This window comes from Dipodomys spectabilis, unplaced genomic scaffold (genome assembly GCF_019054845.1).
Source record: "Dipodomys spectabilis isolate Male_0828 unplaced genomic scaffold, ASM1905484v1 ptg000032l, whole genome shotgun sequence".
NCBI lineage: Eukaryota > Metazoa > Chordata > Mammalia > Rodentia > Heteromyidae > Dipodomys > Dipodomys spectabilis.
The window spans coordinates 33,540,024-33,552,609 of NW_024870709.1; the positions used below are offsets into that span (position 1 = coordinate 33,540,024).

At 41.1% G+C, this 12,586-nt stretch overlaps 1 protein-coding gene across 1 annotated transcript in view; it reads left to right on the forward strand.

Annotated features, from left to right (window-relative positions):
- Positions 1 to 12,586, forward strand: part of Sidt1 (SID1 transmembrane family member 1) — an 85,324-nt gene that overhangs the window by 71,515 nt on the left and 1,223 nt on the right. The window contains exons 18-24 of the mRNA XM_042676870.1: positions 256 to 392; positions 1,261 to 1,369; positions 3,700 to 3,776; positions 4,627 to 4,673; positions 10,484 to 10,589; positions 10,676 to 10,786; positions 11,845 to 11,958. Of these exons, the coding sequence (XP_042532804.1) occupies positions 256 to 392; positions 1,261 to 1,369; positions 3,700 to 3,776; positions 4,627 to 4,673; positions 10,484 to 10,589; positions 10,676 to 10,786; positions 11,845 to 11,958 (701 nt within the window). The remainder of the gene's footprint in view (positions 1 to 255; positions 393 to 1,260; positions 1,370 to 3,699; positions 3,777 to 4,626; positions 4,674 to 10,483; positions 10,590 to 10,675; positions 10,787 to 11,844; positions 11,959 to 12,586) is intronic.

Consider the following 12,586-nt stretch of genomic DNA (forward strand, 5'->3'; position numbering starts at 1 on the left):
TTAAAACACTTCTGCAAGTAGGAGTAGTTGGTTATTTATCCTATCATATAATGGATAAGCCTTAGAGAGGGGTTACAAATGGAGTAAGTGGGATATTTTTAGAAAATGCATGAGGGAAGGGGGCTGATGTATTTGGAGGCGTCCAAAAATAATCTTGGGATTGAAGTGAAGGGGTACCCAGAAAATGAAGACAAATGTAGAAAGTGTCATCTGTCACCTCCTGAACCTCATATCTTGACTTGTGTGTGTCCTCAGACACCTCCTTCATGTACATGATCGCAGGCCTCTGCATGTTGAAGCTCTATCAGACTCGCCACCCGGATATCAATGCCAGTGCCTACTCTGCCTACGCCTCCTTTGCTGTGGTCATCACACTCACCGTCCTTGGAGTGGTATGCCCCTCTCCACCTGCCTTCTGGGCTCTTGAGAGGATTTTTGTTGTTTGTTTGACCTCAAGTACCTAGGGTTTTTTGTTTTGTTTTGTTTTGTTCTGTTTTGTTTTGTTTTGTTTTTGCCAATCCTAGGGCTTGAACTCTGGGTTTGAGTGCTGTCTCTGAACTCCTTTTTGTTCAAGGCTGATGCCATACCACTTGAGCCATAACACCACTTTCAGCTTTTTCTGTGATTAATTGGAGATAAGAGTCTCACAGACTTTTCTTCCTGGGCTGCCTTCAGACTGATCTGAGGATCAGTTTGAAGTAGGATCCTCTTGAGTAGGATTACAGGCATGAGCCACCAGCACCTGGCTAAGGATTCTAGGGTTCATCACACACTGTCATCATGGGTCCATTCAGAGCACACTTACTTGATTACTTAGATGATTCTTTAGAAAACTGTAGCAGGTGCTTGTTAAACTACCTCTGGGGAATTTCAATATTAAACTGGAACCGACTCAAGTCAGATTGGAACAGATAGATCCAAGCTGATTGGACAGAACCAAGCTGAATAAACAGGAACTACTTTCTAAATGTTCGTGGGCAGCACTGGGGCTGTTTGGTTATTTGAAGAGCCTTATCACCCCACTGTAGACCTGTGGTCCGTTCACAGTCTTGTTCAGTTGACTCTCCTATTTTTCTGTCTTCTGTTTTTATGTGGCCAGGTAGCTAGTATTTTTTGCATCCAATGTGCAGTAATATCCTTGTGAGTTCTAGGGAGAGGGAGAAAATAAAATATACACAATTAGTTTTTCTCCTTGAGATTGTATAAGAGACAATTCTAGTAGAAAATCCAGATCAAAACAATCTCCATTTCTATTCCTAGGTGTTTGGAAAAAATGACGTGTGGTTCTGGGTCATTTTCTCTGCAATCCATATTCTGGCCTCCCTGGCCCTCAGCTCCCAGATCTACTACATGGGTCGTTTCAAGATAGGTGAGTTACCTCTTTTCTGTGGTAAACACGTGGTTTACTTACCCTGATGCCTTCTGTCATCCCAATCAGAGTGTTACTGATCATCATGGATACATGTTCTGACATCTGTGCTGTGTTTAGTTGTCTCCAGGAATCTTTCCCTTACAAGATTACAATAAGTTGTTACCACTACTTGTGTTTTCAACTGAGAAACTAAGTGTGCCAGACCTCAGCACTGAGGCACACCTACAGCTCCTGCAGCAAACACAAGGCGCTGGGATTTAAATGTGTATTAGGAGGAAGGACTAACCCATTTAAAAGCACAGACATAGATAAAGGGAATTTCCATTACCATGTTCATGAATACTAAGGGAGTTAGTGAGGATAACAGTAATGTAACTAAGTCAGTCTATCTTTCAAATGAAGTAAAGATAACACATTATATTACAGCCATGTCATAATTTCTGAGAATCCCATCAGAAAAAAAGATGTCACACACAAAGACTGATGTGAGTTTATTCCATGAACCCAAAAGGACAAAGGAGAAGACGTTACCAAAATGTATCCTGGAGAGGAATTCTTGCCAGGACCGTTAATCACACTGAAAGAAGCAGTGACCTTTAGTTGACATACATTGCCAGCCTGAGGCAGCCTCATAGGGAAATAATTGCTCTAAGATCACTCTCCTCCCTTGTCCATGCAGTATCCTGATGGGGATCCTCACCATCTACCCAAAGGACTGTGTGGAATCCACAGCATGGTTCAGACATGTCAGTTTCCTTTTCTGATACAAAGAGAGAGACATGTTGCAAGTAGAAAGGGCCACTTGGAATTAACTGACTGTTCAAGTTCTGTGCCCAGGGAGTCTTTCTCTGGTGATTACAGGGGTACCAGAATCAAAAGGAAAACCTGCAATTTCTTTGTGATAATGATGGTGATTCAAGTTAGTCCCTAGCAGGAAGTATTGGATTCATGAACCTTGGAGGTGATGTTCTGCCAACTCCAACCTCTCTATTCATATCATCTGCTGCCTTTGCTTTCTTACCGCATGCTTTCCCTAGGGCCCTCAGATGACACTAGAAAGTAAATACTGACCAGGAGAGGCAGCAGTGATGAGACAGAATGTTTCATATGTAGGCTGGCGCATGGAGAACACCTTGCGCAGATCACTCTGAGATCCCAGAGCCCAGGACAGAGACCTCAGGGATTGCTCAGGAGAAGACAGATGATAAAAATGACAAGTTGGCACACCATAGTAGATACACAGAGAGAGAAATCTCAATGGAATGTGGAATCACAGAATGAGGGACTCTGTCCTTTGTGATAACCAAATATTACTTTTATCATTAGGAAATATAATTGTAGTTATTGTTTTGAGAAAATGAAATAAAATGACCAGTAGTTTATCCGTTTGGTTTCCGTATTACAAATCATTTCTTTCTCTCATTTCTTCTCTGCTTCCTACTGATTCAGATGTGTCTGACACAGGTAATGTCCTGCCATCCTCCCTAGGGCTCTCAGTTGTTTCCTGTCAAAGTGCTCTGGGTGTGTGTATGCCAGCTCTGATCCCTGAATACCCTCTTCCAGGTCAGACAAGCTGTGTTGGAGAGAGAGGACACAAAGAGAGGGAGAAAGGCCAGGCTGTCCTCAGCCTCTACCTGCTGCGTAGGTAGAGGCTGGTCTGTTACAAGGCCAAGGCCCTCCTTCATGGTTAGTTCAGTAGATGGTTAGCCTTAAAGAGAAATAGCACCCCCAACAGAGTGGGGACCCACACTGAATGCTGGCTCTGAGCAGACTGGGTTTGCATTTGATATCAACAACGTGGACAGTTTACTGACAGCCCCTCTCTTGACCTTGATTCATTCTTGTTATAATGTGCGCATTGATGGCATTTCATGGTGTCTTTTTACACTGCATTATTTAAAGCTTTGTCATATTTTTCTCTCCATCTTAATTTGCAGCCTTTTGATTTTTCTGACTGGTTGCAATACAGATAGGCTTTCTGAACCTGCTGAGGACAACCCAGGATCCTCTGGCTTAATTCTTACCAATTCATAACCACATTGAGAAATAGAGATCGTAAGGGTTACCAGCTACCCATGTGATTTGCGGAGTTTGTTATTCATGTCTTTCTTGTTTGCCTGTCTTCTCTGTGATGCATGGACTTAGTGCCCTTCGTGACAATAGCATCTTTAGAGAATATATTGATTGTTCACCCATTATATACAGAGCATCTTGATGCAACTTAATACAGCAAAGATGGTATTATCCTAGCTGCATTCCCTATGGTTTGATTGCCCCACATTTGTATTCTCTTAAGCCTTTTCTTGATTCAGTTGTGTTATCAGCAGATTTGGGGATTTTCCGACGGGCTGCTATGGTGTTCTACACAGACTGTGTCCAGCAGTGTAGTCGGCCTCTGTACATGGTATGTGCATGCTTCTCTGTTCTTGGCCTCTTCCCAGAAAGTAGAAGAACAGCAGGAAGGCGAGGCTGGGGGCTATCACTCAAAGGTACAGAAATCAGAAGGACCAGATAGCTCAGAGTGGCTGGGGTCCCGTTAGTGAGAGAAGAATATTACTTCCTCTTTTAAAAAAAGATGAGAGTATTTTCCCATTTTTGTAAACAAAATATTTGCTAGTTTACAGAGATTGAATTAAAAAAAAAACATATATACCAATCATTTAAATAATCATAATTGCTGTGGACAAAGATCAAGAGAGAATGTCCCACAGCAACAGGATATATCCAGCCCAAAGCCACATAAAGCTGAGGAAATCATTTGGAGTTGGGCACCAATGGCTCACACCTATAATCTTAGCTCCTCAGGAGACTGAGATCTGAGGAGCGCAGTTCGAAGCCAGCCTAGGCAGAAAAGTTCCATGAAACTCTTATTCCCAATTAAAAACTGGAAGTAGAGCTATGGCTCAAAGTTCAAGCCCCACAACTGACAAAAGAAAGACACACAGCGCTGAGACGTGGGCTCAACTGCTGGAATCTAATGCATTGTGGTTGGGCAAGAGCTGGGGGAGGAACGGGGAGGAGCTATCCAGGTTCTGCTTTGCTGATAGTTTCTTTCATGGAGACGCCAAGGTCAAGGGCCTTGCTCTGTGGCCCTGGTAGAAAGTCAGTATCAGATCCTAGACAAGGCTGTTTTTAGAACAGAAAATAGTTCTCAGCAAAGCACTTGAATTTCCAGAGTTGATGTGTTCAGTACCAGTATACAAGAAAATATTCTGTTCAACCTCTCATTTAATGTTTTCTTTTCTCTTTTCCAGGATAGAATGGTGTTGCTTGTTGTGGGGAATCTGGTTAATTGGTCTTTGTAAGTAGTCTGAAGAAAGTAAGCCTTTATTTTTATTAATGTTTGTTACACTATGGTTTAACTTTCCTTGACTGTCTTTTCCTATTCCTTCCTTCCTTCTTCCTTCCTTCCTTCCTTCCTTCCTTCCTTCTTTGCTGGTTTCTTAATTTAGCGCTTTGTACTTGCCAGACAAGATCTCTACCCCCTTTAAGCCCCTCACCCAGCCTGGGGCTTCAGATATTTTTTTTTCTTTTTCTTTTTGTAAATCATGAGGCCTGAACTCGACTAGCACTCTACCACTGGAGCACAGCACCACTTCTGGCTTTTTCTGCGTATGTGGTGCTGAGGAATCGAACCCAGGGCCTCATGCATGCAAGGCAAGCACTCTACCACTGAGCCACCTTCCCAGCCAGATATTTTTTCATGATGCATCTCTCACTAGTGCCAGAGCTGGCCTTTGACAAGGATTGTCCTCCGCTTGCCTCACGTATAACTGGGATTGCAGGTGAACCTTCACATCCCACTTTCTTATCAAGACAAGGTCATACTTTTTCTTCCAGTCTGCCTTCAAACCACAATTTTCCCAGCTCTACCTCCCAAGCAGCTTGGATTACAGGCTGAGCCACCATACTCAGCACTGTCATTTTTTAAGGAAGTCTGATAATAAGGAGAGGGTAAGACTGTGCTTTCCTAGAGAGTTAGTGAAAAGTTGCTTTTTCTCCTGCCAAGAAAGCACTGGGAAACTCTGGTAGCTTCTTTTAAAGCATTGATGAGTTGATTGAGTTCATTTGCTCAATATGACAAACATTTGTGGACAGAACAGACAGAAAGACACACAAAGAGAGAGAGAGAGAGAGAGAGAGAGAGAGGATAGATAAATATTATGGCAGTAAGCACAAAACTGCAACACAGTTTCAAATTATTTTATAGAACTTTTAATAAAGGCTTCCCAGTAGACATTCTCTACTGCAGAATTTTGCTTCTTTCTTTTTTTTCCTTCCTTCCCTCTTTCTTTTTCCCTTCTTCTTTCCTTTTTCCCCTCTTCCTTTCCTCCCTCTCTTCCATCCTGCCTTTCTTTTCTCCCTCCCTTCCTCCCTTCTTCCTTCCATATCTTTCCTTCTTTCTTCCTTTTCTTTCTTTTGCTATTTTTAGCATGTATTTATAGTACAAAAATTTCTCTTCTTGCTGTGTGAATGTGTGCATGCACATGTATGCAACTCTTTCCTATTTCTTTCTTCCCCTATAGGTCTCTTTCTGCATACCCCATACACTTCCTCTTCACATCCCTCTTCCTCCCCTTGCCTTAGTTCTTCAAATGAACTCCAAATAGAACAGTACAACACTTTTTTTTTCTAGCTGAAAATTATACAACGTTGTCTCATTTTGATGATGTGAACTCTATTGTTGATAACTCAAAAATAACTAAAAAGTTTGATTTATTTATGGCTCTTAGCAGATATGCTTCTCTGAGTGAATACCCTTTGAGAGAAAATTCCTGGCACACATTAGGACTTACAAGGGAATGAAGAAAGAGGCACACATTCTGAATCAAGTCATGGGAATTGCAATCTTATTTGAAGGAGAGAGCTGCTGGAAGACACTTCTCACTGTCATCGTCCTAAGGGGCCTCCTAGCAGAGGAGCAAAGTCCATGCCTTTGAGTCCCTCCTCTGCTTGCAGCAAGTCAGGATGAGGCAGGTGGTAGTCATTTCTAGGCCCTACTCTCCTCTTTAGAAGCTGACTCCATGGCCTTAGTTACACAAGACATGGCACTGGTAAGAGGAAAGTAACCAACCACTTTATAATGAACAACTGTCACTGTGGTCTCAGGAGCTCAGAATTGCCTGGCTTGTCTCTGCCTCTCTATAATCTGCTCACAAGACAAGACAAGGGGCCTCTCTTTTTACACTGTTTTGTAGATAGCAGATCCTCCAAAGATGCATGAGCTGTGATGGTATAGAACACTGTGAGTGCCCAGGAGACAGATATCACATGATTTAATATCAATGTTATTTTAGAAGGGATCATTCCCATATTGTTCTGAAAAAGAAATATGGTGTGTGTGTGTGTGTGTGTGTGTGTGTGTGTGTGTGTTCAGAGAAAGAGTATGTATGTGGAAGCATATAGATAGATATACATACATACACACACACACATACATACATACATACATACATACATATATTTTTGTCAGTAATGGGGCTTGAACTTAGGGCCTGGGTTCAGTCCCTGAGCTTTGCTACTCAAAGATAGCACTCTATCAGTCTGAACCACAGATCCATTTCTGATTTTTCTAGTGGTTAATTGGAGATAAGAGTCTCACAGGCTTTCCTTCCCCAGGCTGGCTTTGAACCACAGTCCTCAGATCTCAGCCTCCTGAGTAGCTAGGATTACAAGCGTGAGCCACTGGCATCCAGCTAATATTTACATACTTACATTTGAGAGAGAACAAGTCCAACAATAATAATACAAACGAGGCAAGATGCAGTGTGTTTTAGTATACTGACAATTTCAAAATCTGAAAGAAGGAAATTCTTCTACTACATAAAACAAAGTCTGTTGGAATATAAAATCAAAGTCCATTAATAATAACTTTACAAGTGAAGTACTTAGGAATAAATTTGGAAGTGTGATGAATCTTTCTAAAGCAAATGTAATTGCCTTTTTAGGAGACATAAAGTAAAAGTTAACTAAATGAAAAAAGATGTCAAGGCCTAAGTGGGAAGATTAACTATTATAACATTATCTCGTCTCAAGTTAGTGCATAAATTTAGAAGTGGAATTAAGTTAATATGATTTTATTCTAAAGTATATTTGCCTACTAAAGCAAAAATTTCAAAGGTCTCTGAATAATAGAAGAGGACCAAAGAATAATAATGATTGGCCAGCATTATCCAATAGAACTTTCTATATAAATAAGTAGAACATTTTATCTAAATGTTCTTCACTCTACAATTCCTAGCATTATTAACATGTGAACACTGAGAACTTGAAATGTAGCTCATGTGACTGAGGAACTGTATTTTTTATTTTTACTTAATTCTAATTAATTTAAGTAGCTAGATGTAGCCAACAATTATGATAAGATAACCTAACCAGATAGTCTAACATATTCTAAAATAATAATAAAACAGGAAGGTGCTGACCCAAAATTAGTCAATAGATTCTAATAGAGATGTTAGAAACTTACCAAAACACTGGCTAGATGCAGAATTTTTATATATTTTAAAAATTATAGACATGGCAATTGCACACATCGGTGGAGGTTTGGAGGATGTTTCAATGCACATTCCATGCCCTGATCAGATCAGCCTCTATCCATCCACCCTCCCTCCACTTCTCAACTGCTACTTATCTTTAACATCCAGGCCCCCTTTTCTTCTCACTCTCTCTTCCTATCTGTCTCTAGCTCTATCTCTTTTTCTCCTCTAGCACTTCTTTCTCTTCTCTCTCTCTCCTCTACTTGTTAGTTTACACATATGAGAGAATATGCTACAATACTTGTCTTTTACAGGCTTATTTTACTTAACATATGTTCTTCAGTTCCATTCATTTTGCTGCAAGTGATAAGATTTCATTCTTTTTTATGACCAACTAATATTCCAGTATGGATATGTGTGTGTGTGTGTGTTTTCTTTTTTCTTTCTGTCATTCTGTCTTTCTTGCCAGTTACCAGGGCTTGAACTCAGGCCTCTTGGACTTAATTTTTTCACTAACAGGTAGTGTTCTATCATTTGAACCACACCTCCATACCAGCATTTTGCTGATTAATTAGACTTAGAGACTCTTGCATTTTTCTGCCCTGGCTGGCTTAGAACACAGTGTCTCTAGGTCTTAGCCTCCTGAGTAGCTGGAATTATAGGTTTGTGAAAACCTGGCACATTTTCTATATTTATTTATTCACTGATGGACTTAGGTTGAATCCATACCTTATCTATTATGATTAATGCTGCAATAAACATGGGTGTGTGTGGGTATTTCTTTGGTATACTGATTTCATTTCCTGTGGACATACACCAGTGGATCATATGATGAATCTGATTTTAGGTTTCTTTGAGAGTTCTCCATACAGTTTTTCTATTATGGTTATCCTAATTTGCAGCAAATGTAAAAGACTTCCTTTTTCTTCAAATCCTTGCCAGCATGTTATTTTACTATTTGTTTTTTTTTTGCAGGGGGTGAGTGTGTGCGTGCGTGCGTGCGTGCGTGCATGTGTGTGTGTGCGTGCATGTGTGTGTGTGCGTGCATGTGTGTGTGTGTGTGTGTGTGTGTGTGTATGTGTGTGTGTGTTGGTCATAGCCCTTCTAAACTAGGTGAGCTAGAATGCGGTTGTGATTTGGATTTGCGTATTCCTGATAGCCAGTGATTTATTGGTCACTTATAGCCCTTTTGAGAACTGTCTTAACCAAATTTTTTCACTAGATAGAGCTAGTGCTCTATTACTTGAGCCAGCCCTCCAGACCAGCATTTTGCTGATTGATTAGAAATAGTCATTTTTTAGACATAGTCATTAATTAGACATGGTCATTTCCCATTTTTAAATTGGATTGCTTGTCTTGTGAAGTCTTTCTGAGTGCTTTATATGTTCTAAACACCAATCCTTTGTCAGCTATGTATGTGACAAATCTTTTCTCCTGTTCTGTGGTCTCTCTTTTCACTCTATTGACTGTTTCTGTGCCGTGAAGAAGGTTTTCAGTTTGATGTAACCCAATTGTCCACTTGTTGCTTTCATTTACTGTGTTTTTATGGTCAAGATAAAGATTTTCTAAAGTTTGTGAGTCAATGTGTATTTATTAAAACAATATCAGATAGGAGGTGAAGAAGAGTAATAAAGTATTTTACTATAATGTGAAATAGAAACTTGAATCAAAATTGAAGCCAAACCTCAACCAAAGTAAACCAGTATCCATTTACAAATGGACAGTTAGCACACTTTTGTATTGTTTTTAGCCAATTCTTGAGATCATTCTACTTGTGGTAATCCCCTCTATGGAACTGATCTTATATTGAAAAAGTAAATACGATATGTCTGAGGTATTCAATTATTCATCAGTGTTGCTTATAATCACAAAAGAGTTCAGGAGGCTGGAAAGCTTTATTTCAAGTAGAAAAGGACTGCACAAAATATGTCCACTTGGCATTACCATGAAAAATAAATATTCCAAAAACGATAACAAATTGAAAACTAATTATACTGCCATGTTTAGTGATACTTCCATCAAAAGAGGACCATCTTCACAACAGTGACCCCATAAAATGATATCACCTAGTGCCTCAGTAAGCACCCAGGTTCGTGTTAAGTACTCTCTGTGATATTTGGACAATGCCACAATCACTCATTGATGCATCTCTCAGAACATGTTCATGTCCTTAACCTATGTGACTATAGGTTAAAGTGGGGATTTGAGGCAGTACTGGGGTTTGAACTTGGGATCTTATGCTTGTTAGGCAAATACTCTGCCACTTGACACACACACACACACACACACACACACACACACACACACACACACACATACAGAGTCCTTTTAATTTGTGTTATTTTTCTAATAAAGCCTTACCTGTATGCCCAGACTGGCCTAGGCTATAACCCCCCTATTTATACTTCCCGGATAGCTGAAGTAACAGGCATACACCTCCACACCCAGTTTTTTATTGCTTAGACTGGCCTGGAACCACTACACTGGACTTGTAAGTGGGCTTTTAAAACAAATTCCTCCTCATTCCTCGCCCCCCCCCCCCCAAATAGGAATGAAGCAGTGAAAAATCCAACCTTGTTACAAATCCATCTTCTCTCTCCTACAATCTCCTTCCCTCCTCCTCTGTCCTCAGTGCTCTCTTTGGACTGATCTACCGGCCCAGGGACTTTGCATCCTACATGCTGGGTATCTTCATCTGCAACCTGCTGCTGTACCTGGCCTTCTACATCATCATGAAGGTAGGTGAGGCTGGGAGCTGGGAGCGCCCTGGCCTGGTGGGTGGTAATGGCTCCATCTTCCCTACCCCTGCATCTCCTCCCCACAGCTTCGCAGCTCTGAGAAGGTTCTTCCTGTACCACTCTTCTGCATCGTGGCCACCGCGGTGGTGTGGGCCGCCGCCCTGTATTTCTTCTTCCAGAATCTGAGCAGCTGGGAGGTAAGCAAATAGCCTTTTTGACCTTTCTGCCTCCGTCTCTTACTAAATTTGTTGCTTTCTTCCTTCCTTCTACCTTCTCTAAATAGCCAGATTCCTTCTGAAGGGATGTAAGTCTCAATAGACACTTGGAAATTCTCTCATGACTCCTATTCCCAATAGATAGTTACCATGCATCTTCTCCACCATCCATCAGCAAATACAGTGTGTGGTGTTACTACATCCATTTTACAGACAGGAAAGCGGAGGCCTCCCAAGTCAGTGCTCAATCTGAGGCACAGGACAGGAAGTCTCAGCTTTCCATCCTAACAATCACCATAGTTAATTATAGGACATTTTCATCACCCCAGAAGGAAAACTGATCATTGTGAGAAGCCACTCCCTGTTTCTCCCTAATCTGATGGCAACTGTCAACTGCTAACTTTTGTCTATGTACATTTGCTAATTCTGGACTTTTTTATGTAAATGGGGTCACATAACCTGTGTACTTTGGGTCAGACTTCTTCATGTTGCTCAATGGGGTCAGTCCCTCATGCCCTATTATCACTGATTCATATTCCACTGTGACTGAGAGCTCACAACTCTAATTCTAGCCAATCAGAAGGCTGAGAACTGAGAATTGTGATTCAAATCCAGCCTGAACAGGAAAGTCATGAGACTCTTATCTCCAATTACCCATCAAAAAGCCAGAAGTGGAAGTATGGCTTAAGTGGTAAAGCACCAGTGTTGAATGGGAAAAGAGAGAAAACTAAGACCCTGAATTCAAGCCCCAGTACTGGCACACCCACCCACACACACACACACACACACACAACTCCCTTGTGGGAACCTACCCCATGTTGTCTGTGCATCCATGAGCCAGAAGACATTTGGGTTGTTTCTACTTTGGGCTATGATACACGATGCTGTTGTGAATAGTTGTGTATAAGTTCACATGTAGGTAGGTTTTCTTGGACTCTAATTTTTTGAGACATCTAGGAGCATGTTTAGCTTCCTAAATGTCAAAGCATGAAACACTGGATGGTGAGAATCTTGCCCACATCCTGCCTCTCCTTCCTCAGGGAACCCCAGCTGAGTCTCGGGAGAAGAATCGCGAGTGTGTCCTGCTAGACTTCTTCGATGACCACGACATCTGGCACTTCCTCTCCGCCACTGCCCTGTTTTTCTCATTTTTGGTGAGATAGGATTATCATATCTTTTTGTTGCTTTCTTTTCTCTTTACCTTTTTGTTTTCTGCCCTTCCTTATACCCTCTTTTATAGTCTTTATTTTTCCAGTTCTTCATTGCAATTCAACATAAAGACTTTTTTTTTGCTAGTGTTGTAGCCTTTGGTGAGATCTTAATTTTCAATTTCCTTTTACTTCTGGGGTGTGTGTGTGTGTGTGTGTGTGTGTGTGTGTGTGTGTGTGTGTTGGTACTGGCACTTGAACTCAAAGCCTCACACTCTTGATTAGCTGTTTTGCTCAAGACTGGCTCTCTACCACTTGAGCTACATCTTCATCTGGACTTTTGCTGCTTAATTGGATTTAAGAATCCGATGGAGTTGTGTGCCTGGGCTGGCTTCAAACCTCTGTTTTCAGATCTCATCCTCCTGAGTAGCTGGGTATGAGCACTTGTACCTGACCTATGTGTTAATATTTTTTGACAGAAAGTTATTTTCCCTACGTTGCACACCACATTGGGACTGAATTGGTTATTAGCCTCATTTGCCCAGAATTCCCACTAAAAATTTCCGTAATCTTGGGTTACTTCTTCTTATAGTGGACTTACTGTCCTTCCCTTCCTCCAGGCTCACTGAATATG